Source organism: Oratosquilla oratoria, chromosome 25 (genome assembly GCF_046742065.1).
Source record: "Oratosquilla oratoria isolate Oo_2021 chromosome 25, ASM4674206v1, whole genome shotgun sequence".
NCBI lineage: Eukaryota > Metazoa > Arthropoda > Malacostraca > Stomatopoda > Squillidae > Oratosquilla > Oratosquilla oratoria.
Window position 1 is genome coordinate 17,386,517 of NC_134801.1, and position 22,500 is coordinate 17,409,016.

A 22,500-nucleotide genomic window follows, 5' to 3' on the forward strand; every position below is an offset into this window, starting at 1 on the left:
TTCGCTTAAGGTGGTGGCTATTGATCGCTGGGGATGGGGAGCTCAGGGGAATGCGACGATTTACCGTGTTTTAGACACAGTTCCACGCTGAATCACACTTTGTGGCAAACATGCAATAATAAAATACATATGACACCATAAATATTCTGAGTTACCTCCCTTACTTAGACTCCTTATTGCGTAGTGTATTTTTTTCCTCCACTTCTTTTTTGGCTACCCCCCGTGTAGGAGGAAAAAGCCTTTGGTATATGTATGCATGTATGCACTTCTACAATATAAAAAGAGAGTTAAGAACCAAGTATTCTGATGATTTAGAGCATGCGATGAGTACTTCTCGTTGATATTGTAGATTTGTACTGGAAATAACTGGGTTTATATCTGTATCGTAGAAAAAATATTCATTTACAACAGTAATCCACCCTCTTGCACACAAAAACTGATTAGATTTTTTGTGGGAGATGCCAGACCACTTTATTGGCGTAAGTAATGAGGTTTAAACAGCTCTCCTGACATATGGAAACATATGGTTCTAGTTTATACTTCACCAAGGTGAAAATAGCTTCTGTCCTACCATAAGCCTTTCTGTTGATCTATCTATATACCAAAGGTTTCAAAGGATTACAAAGGCGGAGCATGCCGACAGGAGACCTTTTGGTCCATATCTAGGTCGGATGCGAAAAAAATCATAATAATAATAAATAAATAAAAACTATAATAATTTAAATAACAAATAAAAAATATAAACAAATGCATAGGTATAGTTAAATAATAAACAAACAGGTAAATAGTAAATAATAATAAATTGACACAACTAATAATAAATGAAAATTGAACAGACAAATGATAGCAAAACAAAAACAAATAACATAAAATAAATTATAATCATTACAGCATCTTGCTTAGGTGTTTATCTAAATGATTCTTTCCCCTTATAAAGAAAGTAGCCGGCCAAGGCATGGAGACAACCCACCCATCCCCTTTTATTCGTCACTCATTTGTTTTTCTTTCATCTTAACACCTCGCGATTGGAAAATCAAAAGCCACAGCACAAGAAAAAATATATTACAGATGGCATCACTCAATGAGGTGATTTCATGTGACAGTCTTTATAACGTTTACTTAATGCAGTAAGAGAAAATATGTGCAATGTTTGAAGTCTAGTGTTTGAACCGTAGGGTGAAGTGATTGTTTCGAAGGCGTAAATGGATAAATATATCAGTATAAATAACAAAACAAAAAGTAATTGTAAAAAACAAGGAGACTGAAAGAAATTGATTGGAAGAACACATTCAAACGAAAATGAAACAAATTTACTGCGAAAAAATGCGAATATATCAACAAATTTTACAGGTCATATGAGTACAGTAGAATGGAACATATTGGAATGTGTAAAATGAACATGGATTGCATGAATTCTGAATTCTGGTAGACATACGATCCAAACCGATCCATCATAAGCTACATTACCTAGTCATAGTGACTTCTCCCTTTGGAGAGCTGAAAGATGTCCTCTCTTAATCTCTTCTCAGCCGGTCAATGAGCAGAGTTGTGAAAATCACAATGAAATTAGATTTGTTCATGAGGAAAAATTACATTTTTGAAGAACACAGATATGATTAACATTGACTTAGGACTGGCGATACCTTCAAATGTGAATGACGCACGCCAAACAAAACATAATGCATTATCTAAGTCAATGGTTAAAACCAAGGAAAAAGTGTGTGTGTGTGTGTGTGTGTGTGTGTGTGTGTGTGTGTGTGTGTGTGTGTGTGTGTGTGTGTGTGTGTGTGTGTGTGTGTGTGTGTGTGTGTCGGATATATAGTCTGGGGACATTGATGATATAAATTTCAATTTGATCAATTAATTTACAAATACTTTTCTGAATCATACCAGATGTTTTCGTCAAATAGGTGACTCTCGGAACGAGTAATATCAACTTATCTTGCTGAGCTCCGTAATTTAAGTGATTTAAAAATTCAGTTGTATCTAACACCATTCGTTTTCATTCAACTTAGCAATAGCTATCTGAAAATTTTGAGCCATGTTCTAAAACTATTATTGTACTCTAGAACTGTAAAGTATGAACCTTCTTTGAACTGAAGTATAGGATGAATCGAGTAAGTTCTAGCACACACACCGGTCTCAGATGTTCCGTTTTCAAGCTGTAACAAAAGAACAGTTCTCCTTCCTGTATTACAAAACAAAGAGGAAAAAGGATAACAAAATGACTGTTTTGCTGTGGAGAAGGCAATATAAAAGTTTGGAAGGTACTTTTGTGGACTACTCTGCGGGCGGAAAGGGTAGCATAGTTTAGGAAGAAGTGCTTCTGTTAATACTAATATAATAGTCATTTGGGGAGAAAATGCCCTGTAAGCGGACGCAAGAACTTCTGAAAATTCTACTTTGGCAACTAAACTTTGGCTGTAAGGATCGGTCCGTACAGCATTACCTGATGAAGCAGTTAAGCAGGGTTTTCAGTAGTATTCCTGTCATTTTCAAATATTCAGAAAAAAATGCAAAATAAATAAAAAATTACATACACTCATAGATACTTCGAATTTAACTTTATTTTCATGCTGAATTGCATGAAGAAAACAGGACTTAAGAGGCCTGTTTATTCACTGCTAGTTCTAGAAAATCAATAGTAATCCACTGATTCCTGAATGCTTTCTACTTGTTTTGGTTATGCAGAACCAAAGTTTACTTTCTTACTTGCTTCAATGCTCCTACTACAACACCCCATGGACCCACCCCATGTCAACTCACTATGAAAATATCTCAATAGAAATTTATCTAAAGCCCACAACTAATATTTTTTTTCTGTTCTTATAATTCAAATAGATATTGTGAGACATATTCACTAGTTACCACCAACGGATACATTACCGTAATTACAACATTCGCAAGGCTTTCCACAGTGAAGGTCTTCATTATACTGTAATGAGCCACTTGGGTCATACAAGATATATAATGGAACTGATAAGCTTGCTTTTTCACTTACCAATAATATAAAAAGTGCACTAATACACTCTACCCTTTCTTTTCTTCAATGTAACTATATCATTTCTGCCTATTTAAGGTTTAAAAGATCTTAAAAGATTTTGAAATAATTTTATTTCTTTTAATCTGAATTGAGCACACTACCATCACCTCCCTCAAGACTTAGATTTTAGCTATACTAGACCTAGACTTCCTTGCGCCATTCTGTGCCATCTTTCTAAGGCTCGGTCGTAAATTTTATTTCAACTATACCTCATTCTGTAATTCAGCATTACTGATTTCCCATTGGACAGTACAGACGTAGTCATTTTTTTCTTCAGACATTCTCAACCTAAATTCGACTGTTCTGGCTTCATTACATGTCATGACATGAACATGTTTTCAGTCTTTCTCTTTTGAGCATGAGCTCTATGTCTACTAACCATTCTAATTGTGTTACTTTGAAGATATACTTGTAAGGGTACCCTTTGCATGGCCAAGCAGAATGAAAATATCTTTAATTTACTCTCTCTTCTCTCTCACACCCATATATTTTACTTTTTAATTTCTCTTCCAACACATATTTTCCCTAAGTTATCCACTTTTTATAATTTTCATGCTTATGGTTCGTAGTATGCTCTATAGACATACTCTACTCTACACCTATGTTGTACTAAACCAAAATGTGCCAAAATGAATATCCCTCGAATTCTAATGGGGAGTTTCATTAAAGCGTGCGTCTCACTGTTTCGTCTATGCCTAATTGGTTCGAGCCAAATCAAAATAGGGAAGTTGATCTAGTCCCTCCAATTACCACTCTAAGCCTTACTTCATATTCAATATAGGTTTGTTTCAAATTCATTCTGGATCCCCAGGTTTTCCAACATCAGCTTGAACAGACTAAGTAGAGGACGAAAACGTGAGAAAACTTATTTTGAAAACCTAAGTCCCACTTTGAAAGCCATTCAATATTTCATGCAACCGGTACATTGCTTATAGTCCTCGACCTATTATCGTTGCTTTCATTTGCACAGTAATCAACTTCGTTACATTTTAAAAGCCTATGGGGAGTCTATAATCATGACCTTTATCCCTCTTTTATGAGAATTCAAGTAATGACTAGATATATGAGTCATCGTGTGTTTTATGTTTTATCAATACCATGCTTACAGGGCACTTTATAGGTTGTTTGTAGAGACAGGAAAAAGAAATGCATTGAACCAGTCAGAGGACAGAAAACAGGAAAATGGTTTAAAAATGTCTTGGAGCTGGATGAAAAGTGTGCTTGTCATCAGCTCTCGGCACTCAATGAAACGCTTGAATTATTTTGTTCCTCTGGTTTTGCCGTCATCAAACGCCTTAAAGTTGTAGGGTTTATGGGAGACTTACGTCACTTTCAATTTCATTAATTACCCAATCATATTTGTTTATGGATGCGATCAACTGCTGTCAGCAAACATACATGCGCTTTGTAAATAGTTTTACTGGGTGAATAACACTACTCAACAAGTTCTCACTTATGTATTTCTAACAACACTGACTCTTGAGAAAAACTCGAGTCAAAACCGGTCGGGTAGAACTATTCTAGAGTTCCGTGTTTCCTTCCCTTTGTCATCCAATATATGGCACCGTTTATGTACAATAAACTTGTTAAACATAAAAATATTGCATTCTGAGGGAAAGATACTAGTACTCAGTTTACATTGAAATGAATTTTTATTGTTAAACTTATATTTTTTGTACTGAGACATGAAAAAATCAACCTCTTGTCATAAACCTATTGTAAGAGAATAATTACATTGACAATAAGAATGATAATCATATATGTGTGTGCATACATATATATATCATTTATACACATAAAAGTGTGTATATATATATATATATATACATATATATATATACATATATATATACATATATATGCATACACACATATACACACACACACACAAATACACACACACACACACACACATATATATATATATATATATATATATATATATACATACATACATACATACATATCGATGGTGGCCAAACAGCTCAGGCCACTGGTGGTGAACTCGTCGCGGATGTTGAAGAACTCCAATGAGTTACTGGAGGAAATTCGAGATATCAATATGGAAGAGGATGAAGTGATGGTTTCGTTTGACGTAAAATTCATGTTTACGTCTTTACCGCAAGACTTGGTAAAGTAATCCATCATGTCTGCAATGAAGTGGACGCGGGGCTTCCTGGAGAATGAGAAACTATCGCCAGAGGAACTGATGTGGCTGGTTTGTGCCTGGATTCTGTTTTCTATAGGTTCAGAGACTCTGCTTGCCATGGGTTCACCTTATCAGTAATTTTAGCTGAAATTACCATACAGTGCTTCGAGGGGGTAATCCTAGTAGCTGCTCCAACATCCGTTAAATTGTTGGTATGATACGCGGACGACGTATTCGCAGTCCTGAAGGAGGGAGAGATGGACGGTTTCTTCACCCAGCTCACTTCCAAGAACATAGCTATCCAATTTGAAATGGAAAAGGAGGTGGAAGGCAAATTACCGTTCCTGGATGTACTGGTGACGCGTAACGGACACTCTTTATCCACTAGTGTTTACAGAAAGTCTATGAACACCTACCGCCTGTTAAATTACGAGAGCAGCCACCCGGCATGTCACAAAAGGAGTGTGGTGAAGACGTTGTGGAGCAGGGCTGAGAGAGTGTGTTCAACGGATCACTCATTAAAAGAGGAGAGGAACAGGCTGAGAAAGGTATTCCGGGCCAATGGTTACCCAAACAAAATGGGGAAGAGATGGACGGCACCGCAAAGGGAAAGGGACCGAAGCGCGACGCCACAAGCAACAACTAGGGTGACGATCCCTTACGTCAAGGGAGCGTCTGAGATTACGGCAAGACTGCTTCGGAGACATGGTGTCAATGTGGCACACAAACCATGCAACACCTTGCACGGTGCTATATCAAAAGTCAAAGATTGAGAGTACAAGAATGACCAAACAGGGACAGTCTACGAGGTGAAGTGCAAGGACCGCAACGGGCACTACGCTGGAGAGACGGGGAGGAAAGCTGGCCACGAGACTGCAAGAACACCGCAGAGCTGTGAACAGGAGGAACCAGAGTTCGGCGATATTCAGACACTGCGATGAGCATCAGCATGAATTTAATTGGCAGGGCTCGAATATTTTGTACAAAAACCACAAGAAGGGGAGCAGGCTGTTTTTGAAAGCGTAGGCTAGTGACGAAGGCAGCACAAACAGATCCGCCACTCTTTATCCCACTTTCAGAGGAACAAAGAAAAGGTTGGGCGGAACAGACACTGAGGACGAACCCCCTACAGAGTTCGAAACGTCGGGATTAAATTACATGTTTCTGAGTCCAGTGCTTTTCACTTTTTACACCATGGTTCCTGGACTCCAGCTTTTTTCGAACACACACACACACACACACACACACACACACACACACACACACACACACACACATATATATATATATATATACATATATATACACATATATATGTATATATATATATATATATGTACATGTCTATATGTTACATATAATATATATATACATATCTATATGTAACATACATATAATATATATATACATATATATATATATATATATATATATATATATATATATATATATATATATGTCTTCTCTGGTAGATAGGGTTGATGAAAGAATATTAGGATGGTTTGGACACATGGAAAGAATGAGTGAAGAAAGACTAGTAAAGGAGGTATGGAAGGCAGATGTGGAGGGAGTGAACATGAGGGGACGTCCTAGGATGAGGTGGATGGATGGGGTGAAGGGGGCTTTGGGGAAGAGGGGAATGTCTGTTGAGGAAGGACGGGAGAGGACAGAGGACAGGGGTGAATGGAGAATGGTTGTATATGGATGATGTGATTGCATGAGGTGGAATGGGCGGGGGGATGGGGGGTGAGGTAGTATGTGTGAGCAAAATTTGACGCAGCCCGAAGGGATTTCTCCCCGTCCTCTCCTTTTATGCAATGGGGGAACGGAGAGGGGGGGTCGCCGATTTAATGAAACGGCCTTGCTGTGGGTGTGCTGTGTCTTGCGACACTGTTTCTAACCCAGGGCAATGGAAAAGGTGCAGGGATGACCCGTCATCCAGGAGGTGCTCAGATAAGAGGGAGGGTGGAGGGGTGTGGAGTGTATTCAGGGATGGAATGGGTGGAAATGATTTTATGCCTTTCCCTTTTTGGATACCTCCCTTGTAAGGGGGAAAAATCCTTGGTATATGTATGTATGTATATATATGTATGTATATATGCGGAAAAAACCACCAAGGAAAAAAAACTGATTACCAAGCGCTTTCGTCTATTCAGACATCCTCAGGGTACATAGAAAAGAAAAAAGACACAAGAATATATACACAGAGTATGAGGTCAGAGAGGGAACCGGGAAAGGTTGTGAGGATCCCAGTTCCCTTTCTGACCTCATACTCTGTTTATATATTCTTGTGTCCTTTTTCTTTTCTATGTACCCTGAGGATGTCTGAATAGACGAAAGCGCTTGGTCATCAGTTTTTTTGTTTTTGTTTTTTCCCTTGGTGGTTTTTCCACATATTTAGAATTACGAGTTTATGTGATTTCTCATGCATATGTATATACATATATATATATATATATATGCTTTATGCTTTTTCCCTTTTACAAGGGAGGTAGCCAAAAAGCAAAGGCATAAAATCCACTCCCACCCATTCCATCCCCACATATATATGCCTTTATACATATATGTATACATATATATATACATATACATATATTCATATATATATATATATATATATATATATATATATATGAGAGAGTGATAGGTGGAGAAGGGTAAACGAAGATGGGCTAAGAATACATTTATTGTTCTTACGTTTCGGTTATTATAACCTTCCTCAGAGAACTTGTTACAGAACATCTTGGTCACAACATTTATACCCGTAGTGGGGGAACTTGTGAAGCTTCGAGTGTCAGGTTTTTTCTAGCGCATTTATTATTAAGAGACTGGCTGCTTTAGATAGGCATATAAATCCTTCTCTGTCGTTATTATTTTCTTGGACATTTATATGTGCAGCTTCAACTGTCTTTCTCATCTTCTTTTGTAATCCTTTGTGTAAAATTTCAACACAAAGGATTACAAAAGAAGATGAGAAAGACAGTTGAAGCTGCACATATAAATGTCCAAGAAAATAATAACGACAGAGAAGGATTTATATGCCTATCTAAAGCAGCCAGTCTCTTAATAATAAATGCGCTAGAAAGAACCTGACACTCGAAGCTTCACAAGTTCCCCCACTACGGGTATAAATGTTGTGACCAAGATGTTCTATAACAAGTTCTCTGAGGAAGGTTATAATAACCGAAACGTAAGAACAATAAATGTATTCTTAGCCCATCTTCGTTTAACCTTCCCCACCTATCACTCTCTCATTTGTCTTAAACAATTTATAAATATATATATATATATATATATATATATATATATATATATATATATATATATATATATATATATATATATATAGTGTGTGTGTGTGTGTGTGTGTGTGTGTGTGTGTGTGTGTGTGTGTGTGTGTGTGTGTGTGTGTGTGTGTGTGTGTGTGTGTGTGTGTGTGTGTGTGTGTGTGTGTGTGTGTGTGTGTGTGTGTGTGTGTGTGTGTGTGTGTGTGTGTGTGTGTGTGTGTGTGTGTGTGTGTGTGTGTGTGTAATATACATACATATACATATATATATATATATAATACATATACATATACATATATGCATATACATATACATATACATATACATATACATGTACATATGACTCAAATACTTGCGAAAATGTTAATCAAGATCGGCTTAAAATATGAGGGCTAAAATTGGGGGTCTTTCAGTTGAACGAAATCACTTCACAATATAAAGTAAATTAGGGTCTTATATTTGTAACTGTTTAAGACTTCTCTTTAGAAATAGAATATTCACTTTTATTACTTTTATATTTCATACGATATTATGATACGAAGTTTTCTTTCAAGTGAATAGAGGAGTAAAGTTGATTTGTGTGGTCATTGACAGCAAGTTATAAGTCGAGTTTTAGCTTTGGAGATTACGCTGCCTCGAGAGTTCAGTTAAAGTGCACAACCGCAATCTAATGACCCTCACTTTGAAGGAGTTAGCTTCAAAGTTGCCTTAGAAACCCTTGTTTTTTAAGAAAGATCTACCATAATATTTTGTCAAGTTCCAACATATATTTAGAATGATTACAAAGCAAGGATGAGATCAAAGAAATGTGACAACAATGCTAGAGTTAACCGAGACAAGTTTATTCGTCGTCATTAGTGTGGTGACACCAATGGAGCCAAAAGAAATCACCTAACGTTCTCCTAAATAAAGATCTTTAATAAATAGACAGGTATGTCTTGTAAATGTATATCTTGCTGATGGTGTCACTCCATTCTGGTTTATTTTCTTATAGATAAACCCTGCTCAATGGAGACAAAGGAATCTATCTGTAATAACATAAACAATACAGAATATAGTGTCAATTTCAACAAAATCTATCAAAGGAACTGCGTCTCACTACGAAGTTACGAAGCTATAGTTCTATATTCATCGTAATCAACTTTATTAAATATAAAAACATTACTCCTAAAACAATTTGGCTTGTCAATACAATCAGCAAAAGTGTAGATAGAGGCAACGATAAATGGTAGACAAGATGCGTTAATTCTTTACATTTTCAAGTTTGTCTTTGTTTCAAGATTCTTCTAGTCTCTTTGATTACGAAACTCAATTATAGATCTGAGGATGCATATCATGGGTATTCTTAGGTCACCAGTCACGACAGCTTTGGAAATGTAGGTGACTTAGGTGTGTGTGTGTATATGTGTATATATTTATATATATATTTTTATATATATATATATATATATATATATATGTGTGTGTGTGTGTGTGTGTGTGTGTGTGTGTGTGTGTGTGTGTGTGTGTGTGTGTGTGTGTGTGTGTGTGTATTGTGTAGAGGTATATATATATATATATATATATATATATATATAAATATATATATATATATATATATATATATATATAATGTCTGTTGTGACCGGACTATAGAAGGACTAACTAAGGAATGGGAAGTATAGGACAATGAATAGTCTGTATCTCATATGTCCGACTATGGTCTATATCCTTCAAAATTCCTTGTTTCAAGACATGACTTAATTTATAATAAGCACGTTACATGTGCCATTTCTCAGGTATATTGGTATATTACACAAAACAATCATTCAGATACTGTGTTTTAAGTCTCGTCACTCAAACTCATGCCAATTGCTGGTAATGTTCACGTAAACAGGAGTACCATAGGTACTTGGTACTTTGGTAAACAAATGTCAGTGTAGGTCTTATATAACAAATGTATTGAAACAACAAGGCAGTTAGGCATTGTGTATAACTTAGATGTCATTATGAGTTTAAGTTCATTTTTATGCACAAAATTCACATTACGAAGAGAAATAAAACAACTCTGAAATATTTCTTACAGTGCTCGCTCTTGCTGAAGTGCACAAGGGATCCGATGTGATACAACGGTAGCGTGGTCGGCTGGAAACCGCTAGTGAGGTCAAACAAGTGGGTTTGAATCCTAGTCACGGTGCGCAGAGGTTATCAAGGCGCAGAGGTTATCAAGGACATTCACCTTGATCAATAGTCCCCAGCTCTCAAAACCAAAGTCCCTGAACAAGGGGAATCGTGATGTTAAAACCAAATCGCTCCACTCTCTAAACTATGCAATGGTTCTGAATTGTGACTTTCTTTGTAAAATTTACAAATTATGTGATTATATATCCAAAGGTCAACACTATCTCTGTTTTCACAATATACCTTCAAGGTAGTGGAGGTTGTAGGTTTTGACCTATTTGCACTAGTTTACACATTGGGAATGGACACCCTCGTTAGACTGATTATTTTGAAAATATGAGTAGTTGCAGCGGTATTCCTATTACATACATACATACATACATACATACATACATACATATACCAAAGGCTTTTCCCCCTACACGGGGGGTAACCAAAAAGAAAAAGGCATAGAAACCGCTCCCTTCCATTCCATTTCATATATATATATTTTTTTTCTTTCTTTCTTCTCTTTTTCTTTCTTTTTCTTTTCTTTTCTTTAATCCTATTACCCTGTTTGCAAACAAATCAAACGCCCAGCATAGTCTTATTGTGAGTTTTTTCAGAGCAAGCACCATGCAGCCACCATTCCTATTACAAACAACTCTGGGCAGATTTGACTGACTTTTCACAGCCACGAGTTATGCTGTGGGTTCAATAGGCATTACGAGAACGCGTCACATGCCCATAGAGCCGAATTTGATGTCCACGAATTATGCTGGTAATAGGCTTAGACTGAATCTTGCAGAACATTCATTGTCCATACCTCAAACCTATACAGCAATATAGGGAATACAAATGACTGGAACAATCGGATGTTAGTCCTCTTGCGAAATATATACAGATTGGGCGAGTCCATAACAGTGGTCAATACCAGTCCTTCGAAGGACTTCCTGACATGTCCTCCACTGTTATGCACTACACCACCAATTTAGTAACTTACTGGGGGTGAACCCAGACTGATCAGACTTGTGAAACTTTAGCATATGTGAATGAATTGTATCAGCAATAGGAGTGAGCACCTTGCCTGGCATATTAAGGATTGTAATATATGTGGCAGTTGTTGCAGTCCTGCCAATACTCTTTCCCTTTTCAGATAAGGACGGCCGTTTTTTTTTTTTTTTTTTTTCAGTCAGAGGGAATGTTACCGGACTGCCATATAGCAGGCACACAACCAACAGATCATCGCCTTATGTCCAGCTTTCAGCAACTCCACACAATTATTGTAGATGCCAGCCGCCTTTCCCACTTTTACCTTAATATGTCTATATAATGTAGCCATTAAAACCCTTCCTGGGATTCAGGTGTGTGTGCCGCGAAGACCTATAGGCCTTGCAAATATGTGTAATAAAAGTATTGTGCATCAGACTTTTGTCAGCCATGTTAACGTTGTCATATGCAATCAAATACAGATACACATGACCAAAGCATGAAGCCGTTCTCTATTAACCTTTAGAATGGTTTCATATATATAATATATACATATATATATATATATATATATATATATATATATATATACATATATATATATATATATATATATATACATATATATATATACATATATATACATATATATATATATATATATATATATATATATATATATACATTGGGGGCTATCAGTAGACAGTAAAAGTGATTAGGATGTTAAGCAATTCTATTCATGATGAAAGCACTGTTTAGGAATTTTCTGTATATCAATACTAAAAAAAAAAAAAATCCAGAAAAAATACATGGGATTCAGTCATGTATGTCCTAATAAAGTCCGTTTCTCTGTTTAGTATTGTAAACTTATGCTCTCATTGTAACCCAATATATGTTAGAGGAGCATCATATTTCAATGTCCTTTACACTCTTTTATTCTCGTTAACCCCTTTATAGCGCACTCTGGACAGCTTTGTCTAAAAATCCATGAATATTTGATAAAAGATTTTACTGTAACATTGGCATAAAATACTTCATATCCATCGGTCGGAAACTTATGTTCAAAGCAAAATCAATAAAATGGATATCTGCAAGAATTGCAAGAGTTTGTGGTTCAGATAACGTTGAATTTCTCGTGATAATGCAGTTCTATTTATTCAATTTACTAAGGTTTGACATCCTAACTTTCTTCAAAGAGTTATATTCTCAAGCAAGGATCACAAAGACCATGATAACAATCGGATGGCCAACTTATTCCATATTTTTTATGGGCTCCATCAAACGACTTTATTCTTGTAAAGCATGCACTTTCATATAAAATTCTAGATACACAGGACCTTATTTTCTTCCAATATTGGTACTTTCTCCAGATTTGGATACTTTCTAAATGCTTCAGTGCTCAACCTCAAGGCCCTTCCATACGACGAACCAGTTGCACATCACCAATTTGCAGGATCATCACAATTCTTTTCCCATAAACCTAACATTTCCGTTTTATCGTTATTGATTTCCTGGACTTTTCTTCCTGGGTTCTTTGTTGACGGGGAGATGAGAATGCCAACGTCCTCAAAACGGCGAGTGACAATCGTCCACACAAGTTCCAAAAATCCAGTCTGTCATACAATTTTACGCTTCCCGTTTCTTCATCTTTCCATACTATATGTTTCCTTATGAAATATGAATAATACTGCCGATAGTAAGTATATCTGTCTTTAAATCCTTTTCTACCAGTGTTTTACAACTTTACTCTTAACACTAGACACTACCGTATCTAGCTAATTGGCTGCCATGGAACTAAAGTTGTTTAGCAAAATTCAACCCTGAAATCATATAAACATACATTCTATTTTTAACTTCTCTATACCGTCATTGCAAAACTCAGGTGAGTTTATCTACTTGAGGTATATATAATCTCAACCCGAAACGGACAACTATGACCAGGGATTACTCCTACTCTGAATATCATTTGAAAATATCGATAAACTCGAGAAAAGAGAGTTATGGTACTGAAAAGTTTAACTTTCAATTTGAAATAATTCACTCCGTATTATCACAAACCAAAAGTGTCTCCAAATCTTATTCCTTCTCTACAGAAATACCCATTCGCTTACTTCTTCCTACTAGATAATCATATGAATAAAAAACTATTACATAATCCTTGCTTCAGATATCGTTATTTGAAATAGAATCGGGCAATGTAAATAGTTACTCCTGAAAGAGCCTGAAAAAATCGTGTAAACTTTGGCAAATATCCTTATACGCATTACAGAGATTAGTCAATTTTATCTTTTCATTCTTTTCCTTTATTCGTGTGTCAAGACATATTTACAAAATAAATACAATTTCTATATCATATTCCAGTCTAATTTCATCATATTTTTCGTCTTTAACATTCTTCATCAACCGTCCTAAAATTCTATTAGTGACGGTCTATAAACTGGTCAGTTATTACATTCAGGAATAAGAAATGTATTAAGACGATACATCCCTAATTGATAAACAAAAAACAAAGTCGTTTTATAACCAACTTTGTAAATAATACATTCAAAAAGGTGTCTAATAGCTTTCAAATGGAAACACACAGTCGTTGAGAGGGAGAAGTTCAGCACACTAGATGCGGAAACACCGTTTCTGTACTTACTTTCCTCATCAGTTTTGCGTCGTCTGCAAAGAAGTTCATGTAACATTCTACCTTATTCATTTCATATACATAAATAGCAAACGTTATTGGAGCCAATACTGATCCCTGTGGGACACCACTTTTCACTTCTTCCTATGTAGAACTCTTATCTCTGAGCACTACTCTTATTTTCCTTTCATGCAAGAAATCCTCCATCCATTTCAATATTTTTCCCTATATCCCTCCTATGGTTCCCAGTTTCTTAATATTTTTATGTGGTACTTTATCAAAAGCTTTTTGTAAATCTAGGAAAGCACAATCGGGCCACCCATCCCTTTCTAGTATTATATCAAGTAGTTTTGAGTAGAAACAGATCAAATTTGCGTCACAGGGCCTTCCCTGTCTAAATCCAAATTGTCTTGGGTCTACTGTATTGTTTTCCTTCAGATATTTCGTCCATCTATTTTTAGTAACTTTTTCACAAAATTTGGCTACTGTACTTGCAAAGGAGACCAGTCTGTAATTTGTTGGGTCTTCCTTATTTCCTCCTTTATATATTAGTATGATATTGGCATTTTTCCAGTCTTCCAGTATTTTTCCTTCTTTGAGTGAACCGATCATTACCTTATATACCTTGTCTATTAGTTCATCTATGCATTCTTTCAATATTCAGTTTGTGTGTTTGTGTGTGTGAGTGTGTGTGTGTGTGTGTGTGTGTGTGTGTGTGTGTGTGTGTGTGTGTGTGTGTGTGTGTGTGTGTGTGTGTGTGTGTGTGAGTTTCAGTGTGAGTGTGTGTGTGTGTGTGTGTGTGTGTGTGTGTGTGTGTGTGTGTGTGTGTGTGTGTGTGTGTGTGTGTGTGTGTGTGTGTGTGTGTGTGTGTGTGTGTGTCTGTGTATGTGTGTGTCTGTGTATGTGTGTGTCTGTTTATGTGTGTGTACGTGTTTGTGTGTGCATGTGTGTGTACGTGTTTGTGTGTGTATGTGTGGGTACGTGCTTGCGTGTGTGTGGGTTTGTGTGTCTGTAAAGAATCAGACGAAAAATGGTCAACATTATGTTTATCTAATTTGATATATGGATAACAGAAACAGCTAAATAGAACAAATTAACCAACGGCATGTAAAAGGCAACAGCACCACAAGTACCGCGGTAGAAGTCTGAAAAAACTCTGCCCAAGAAAGTATCGAGGGCGTGGCCAAGGATAGGAAGAAGATACGTCAGGCGCTACTCTAGGGAATTCACGGAGCTGATGGAGCATATAGCATCACATGTTTGTGTTTGTGTGTGTGTGTGTATGTGTGTATGAGGCACCTTATTGTTAACATGACGTAAAGAGTTACTCCGTCGAAGTGCGTAAGTAGTTGTTGCTATGAGATAAAATAACATTCATACTCTACCTGATAGTTTAAATTATATTCAATGGTAGGCATTCAGATGTTTAATTTTTTCAATTATTGTCCTGAAGAGCGTGAATATTCTCTACATATTCGTCGTAGTTTTCCTGTATAATCTTTACGTTACTGTATAATTCTTTACAATTCCTGTATAATTCTTTACATTCTCATTTACAGCCATATATTCTCGTACTGTTGGTCAATGTTTCAATCTAAAGATACTCAAATGCTATAACAGTATAATCTTTATTGCTAAATAAAATAAGAATAGCATAATGAATACATTCTGGGATGTTTGTTGATAACAACAATCGAGAGGAAAGCACCGGTATTTACGATGAAGCAAACATAAAGCACGCTCGCCACACCGCGCCATGACCATCTCGCCTCTTCCCAGGTCTCCACTGCAGCAGGATGTTAGTCAGCGGAAGCGGCCCCGCAATGAGGGGCGCAAAACCTTGGCCTACATTCGCCACCATGCTTGTTGTTCGAACACAACACTTCACCACCATGCTTGTTGTTCGAACACAGCACTTGTAGTCACCACCATTGGAATACGTCGAAAGCATTTTTCTAATATCCCCCTCAAAAAAAAAAAAAAAAAATAGAGGAAGAAAGAATGAAACTGAAGATTAACTCAAGGTGTAAATGTAAAATATGTGCAGTACATAAAAGAAATATGATATTTGAATCTTTTTTTTAATGATTCAGATAAATAAAAAATTAAACAAAATAAAAACAAAAATCAACGTTTACAAATTATACGTTCAACAACATTTATACTCTCAATGTTTTCTACACGTATATATGACACAACCAAATACCCTGTGAGCATATAATCATAAAACCGAAATGATAGCTACACTGACAGAATATGATAGTGGTAAGGTGCTTACACCAGGAGGCGCGTAGCGACAACCCAAACCGCCACCATATATGTCTGGACTGTTGGGACATTTAACAGTCATTGCTGGGAATCGGAGAGAATTGCAGGATTCGAACAAACAACTAAGTGCGCATGAGACCAGCACGCTACTGATTACGCCACCATCGCTCAACCAAACACTGAAACGGTGACCGAAACAATAGTGAGACATAAGTATGCACGTTATCATCTTTAGGACCTCGCTCGCTCAACGCGCGGAATAAAGCGAACATGTTTGTACCGCTGCAACGAATGCGCCTCCGTCAGACAAATAGCCCCTCTGGGAGTCGCTGAAAAAGATCTGAATGATACCTCCTGAGACATTACCAAAGGCTCTGCGCAAGCCTGAAAGAAAAAACCTACACGTTGTAACAAATGTTAGCCCAAGTGAACATATAACTTTACTGGAAACATTCAGAGAAATAAGTCGTTTATTCGTATTAAAAATATATATGAACTTAAGAATTATATGTAAATGGACATGCTGAACAACAAAAAAGAGGGTTATTCAAGTTTAAGTTACATGCCCCCTCCATTAGGTTTACACATTATATAGAAAATAATAAATGTTTCCGTTTTAAATCTAAAAGGGATTAGGGACAAGGGAATTCTAAAGATATAGATATATGTATATATACAGTGTGTATATATATATATATATATATATATATATACATAAATATATACATAAATATATACACATACACACACACATATATATATGTATACATATATATATATATATATATATATATATATATATATATGTACATATATATATACATATATATATATATAATTATATATACATACATATATATAATATTATACATATATATATATATATATATATATATATATATATATACACGGATGTGAGACATGGACACTGACAAAAGAAAGGTAGAAGAAACTGGAAATTTTTTAAAACAATATCCTGAGAAGAATCCTCGGCCGAGTATATGAAGAAGAAGGGAAATGGAGACGAAGACATAACATGGAAATTAGAGATCAGACTCGGCAACCGTACATTCAGGATGAAATACGGAGAAGAAGAGCAAGGTGGGCTGGACACTGCGTACGAATGGAGGCAGACAGACTACCAAAGTAGGTGATGGAAGGAGGAATAGAGAGCAGACGACCAGTAGGGAGACCCAGGTACAGATGGATGGATGGAGTAAAGAAGGACGTGGAGAGGGTGGCACCAAGAGAGGACTGGAAAGATTTGGCAGAGGATAGAACCATCTGGAGAGGCATAGTGAAAGTGGTGAAGGGCCGGCCGGCCTGACATCCAATAGAGTAAGCGAGTAGAGAGTGAATATATATATATATATATACATATATATATATATATATATATATATATATATATATATATTAGTATATTTTGGCAGTAAATTTTCTTGTAGACATGTCTTGTTAAAGACCAATGCTAATTCAGTTTCAACTATCTTCTTAGTTGTTTTTTCCATTCTTCTTATATGTTTCTTATAGTCCAGGGGTAGATTAAACACAAGTCTACCGAGATCCATGGTATATTGACACTAATTATATAAATACAATCGCGAATGTGGTATACCAATACTCCTGCTCCGAAGAAGGTTGCAAACTTCTGCCTAACATGAATTATATTGGCGTTACCACTACTTCACTTAGCCGAAGGCTCACAATGCATGCCCGCGATGGTAGCATACGGAAACATATGACTCAATATCACAACAGAAATCCAACAAGACAAGACCTAGTTAACAATACCAAAATACTTAAACACTAACAATCACAAAAAACTACACATCCTGGAGAAAGTCTACATTTCACAACACACACCAATCATCAACATACAAACAAACACATTAGGCACCTTACTCTTAAACAAAGAATCCGTCACACCAGGACATAATTTCCCTCATCAACGGACATCTTGTCCAGTTCCCCCCCCCCCAGTCATTATAATCTGACTCGAACCTCTCCCAATTCCACCTCACCGTCCAGCTTCCCACCCTCGCAGTCATTATGATCTGACCCGAACCTCTCCTAATTCCACCTCACTGGAACCATAAAGCCTTGTCATTTTGTAACTCCATAGCATAATTGACATGGACCTTTTCCTGTCATTTTATCTGCCTGAAGATGGTTGTATGTAACAACCGAAAGCTTGCGATTGTATTTATATAATTAGTGTCAATATACCATGGATCTCGGTAGACTTGTGTTTAATCTACCCCTGGACTATAAGAAACATATAAGAAGAATGGAAAAAACAACTAAGAAGATAGTTGAAACTGAATTAGCATTGGTCTTTAACAAGACATATATATATATATATATATATATATATATATATATATATATATATATATATATATATATGTATATATATATATATATATATATATATATATATATATATATATATATATATATATATATATATATATATATACGTATATATATACATACATGCAGGAAAACACTGGGAGCGTGTGTTCTTGAAAATGCAAGGTTGACCACGAAGAAAAAATATTAAAGCAGAGCGCTTTCGTGTATTCACTGAAGATGTGAGTACACGAAAGCAACTTTGCCAACCGTGTAGTTAATGAATGGAATAAACTTCCTGCACAGGTAGTGCAATGTAGTTCAGTTCGAAGCTTTAAGAATCATTTAGATAAATACCTAAGTAAGATGCTGTAATGATTATAATTTATGTTATATTATTTGTTTTTGTTTTGTTATAATTTGTCTGTCTGATTTTCATTTATTATTAGTTATATGTCAATTTATAATCATTTACTATTTACCTTTTTGTTTGTTATTCAACTATACCTATGCATTTATTTATGTGTTTTATTTGTAATTTTTACATTATAGTTTTAATTTATTATTAATATGATTTTTTTTTCTTTTTTTTTTTTTTGCATCCGACCTAGATATGGATCAAAAGGTCTCCTGTCGGCATGCTCCGCCTTTGTAATCCTTTGTAAAGCGCTCTGCTTTAATAGTTTTTCTTCGTGATCAACCTTGCGTATATATATATTTATATATATTTATATATATATATATATATATATATTTATTTATTTATATATATATATATATATATACAGGGTGGGGCGCGGAAACTTCCCGATTTGAGGATTAAATAATGAATTGTTTACACTTCACAATTCTTTATTCTAATTTTATGCCTGTCACACATCAAGGGAGATTTACTTTTACACAGTTTTAAAACAATATCTTTTAAATGTCCACCTCCATTGTCAATACACTGATTCAGAAGGTTGCGGAAGCTTTGGTCTACTCTCTCTAGCCTGGTGAGCGGTATATTGGCTATTTCAGTGCGAATGGCATTCTGTAGGTCTTCCAGGGTCTGTGGATGGTCGTTATAAACCAGGGATTTGAGAAAACCCCACAGGAAATAATCACAGGGGTCTAAATCAGGCGAGCGCCCTGGCTAGTTTAAGTCTCCTCTAAAGGAAATCAGAGCGATGATGACATTAATGTTATTGTACCCAAAGAAACTAACATACAATTTACGGCAGAAGTATAGAACAACAGAAAATTACCATTTTTAGACACTTTCTTACACAGAACAAACAACAATGTAAAATTTTCGGTAGACTGCAATCCCACAAATAAAGAAGACCCTATACATTCTTATTCAGGACACAATATTAGGACTAAAACAGGTATAATAATTGGCTTCTCCCTCAGGGCTTTTTGCATCTGTAGTGAAGAATTTTTGGAAGATGAACTAGATCACATCACAAAAACCTTCAACAAACTAAGATATTCCAAAGGTTTCCTATTTAGATAAAAGATAAAGCTAAGTAAATAAATAAGAGTAAAATTATCAATTGCTAAAAGATTTTTCTTACAAAAAGTATCTTTTTGGGTTGTATTGAAATAAGACTTCAATACAACCCAAAAAGATACTTTTTGTAAGAAAAATCTTTTAGTTATTCCAGATTTTTCTTACAAAAAGTATCTTTTTGGGTTGTATTGAAATAAGACTTCAATACAACCCAAAAAGATACTTTTTGTAAGAAAAATCTTTTAGTTATTCCATTTCATGATAATCTTGTAAGACTTCCTCGCATCCTTAAGGAGTTTAATATTAATGTTATTTTCAAAAACAGTACCATCAAAGAACTCCTTATTAAAAATTCCCCTTGTAATAATGTATGATGTGTTTATAGTATTCCCTGTAAAAACTGTAGCTCCTGTTATATTGGCCAAACAGGTAAAGAATTGAATATTAGGATGAAACAACATAAGTACAGTATAAGGACGGGCCAAATGTCCAGTGGGGTTTTTGTCCATGTTAGAGACACAAACCACAACATTGACTGGGACAACGTTAAGAAAATTGTTGATTGTAATTCAGCTTTAGATAGGAACATCATTGAATCCTGTTTCATAAAGAACAATTTTGATAATAATTTTAACTTGAGTTTAGGTTTATTTAAACTAGACAATTTTATAATTAATAGGATAGTAAAACAGTACCAAATTTCCTAATGGTTCCAAATGTCATGTGGACCTTTCAGCCACAAGGTTTTGTTCTTTTGTATTTTTTGTTTGTTTTACTATTACCATTATTATTTCCATGTGTATATGATTATGTATGTATTTTTCATTTACTGTTACCATTAATATTTCTGTGTATATGAGTGTGTATGTATGTATAACGTCCGAAAGTTTTATGTGGCATAACCTTTCCAGTTTTCGTATTTCTGTTAATTTTTTTTTTTTTTTTTGTACAATTGGATAATAATATTACTTGTGTTTTGGTTTAACAATATCATAGGATAGTAAAGCAGTATCTAGTTTCCTAATTGTACCAATTGTCCTATGGACCTTTCGGCCACATGGTTTTTGTTCTTTTTATTTTATTTTATTTATTTTTTAATTTTTTTTTTCTCTCTTATTCTTATTTCTATGTGTATATGAATGTATATGTATTTTTATTAACATTAACATTTCCATTTGTAATTGAATGTGTTGTATGTATAATGTCCGAAGGTTTTATGTGGCTATGACCTCTCCCAGTTTTCTTTCTTCTGTATAAATATTGTGCTCTATTTTTTCTTTCTTTGTACTCTGAGGATGTCGTAATAGACGAAAACGTTCAGTATTCCGACTTTAATTTCCCTGTGGTTTCTGCAATATATTTTTGTCACGCGTGATTGTGATTATTTTTGCAATATATATATATATATATATATATATATATATATATATATATATATATATATATATATATGTGTGTGTGTGTGTGTGTGTGTGTGTGTGTGTGTGTGTGTGTGTGTGTGTGTGTGTGTGTGTGTGTGTGTGTGTGTGTGTGTGTGTTTTTGTGTTTTTGTGTTTGTGTGTGTGTGTGTGTGTGTGTGTGTGTGTGTGTGTGTGTGTGTGTGTTACCCGTCTGGGGTATTGGCTGCATGTTGTTGTGGCAAAGTAGCATGCAGTTGATACTTTAGGGCAAGGGTTCTCAGCCTTGCTTGGCCCATTCACCCTTTTCACCATTTGTCAGAATGTCATTCCCCCCTCCTTTCCAAGATTGTCTGTTTCAAAAGGTACATTCTAAATAATATGCAAATATTACTAAAAACCCTTTTATTTTTTTTCCAAATTTGTATATATTTTCCCCAAATTAGTATAAATCCAGCGCAGGTGACAGGCCAGATAGGCCAAAACCTATAATTGCTTTCCTCACCCCGTAAGCTGACTGTGGTCACAATTCATCCCCAGAAATCCCAAAATTCCCCCCTGGGGGTGAATTTCACCCCTAATGAGAACCCCTGCTTTAGGGTCTATATGGGGCGCCCCTACGGACCAAAGCCACACACCATTTTGTGTGTGAAAGAGAAAGTCTGTTTTTAAAGAAATTATGACACTTTTGTATACTTCCACTGTCCCTCCGTTATCCTGTCCCCCAACCCCTTGTTACTGTCCTGTA

At 35.6% G+C, this 22,500-nt stretch overlaps 2 protein-coding genes across 3 annotated transcripts in view; one reads left to right on the forward strand and one right to left on the reverse strand.

Annotated features, from left to right (window-relative positions):
* LOC143038833 (opioid-binding protein/cell adhesion molecule-like) overlaps positions 1-22,500 on the reverse strand; it is a 363,047-nt gene that overhangs the window by 301,835 nt on the left and 38,712 nt on the right. The window lies entirely within an intron of this gene.
* On the forward strand, positions 5,450-5,965 carry LOC143039031 (uncharacterized). The gene has a single exon (XM_076208881.1). The coding sequence runs from the start codon at positions 5,450-5,452 to the stop codon at positions 5,963-5,965; it is 516 nt and encodes a 171-aa protein (XP_076064996.1).

Bases quoted from the DNA above. Each gene is read 5' to 3' on its own strand.
- LOC143039031 (XM_076208881.1), top strand. From the start codon at position 5,450: ATGGACGGTTTCTTCACCCAGCTCACTTCCAAGAACATAGCTATCCAA.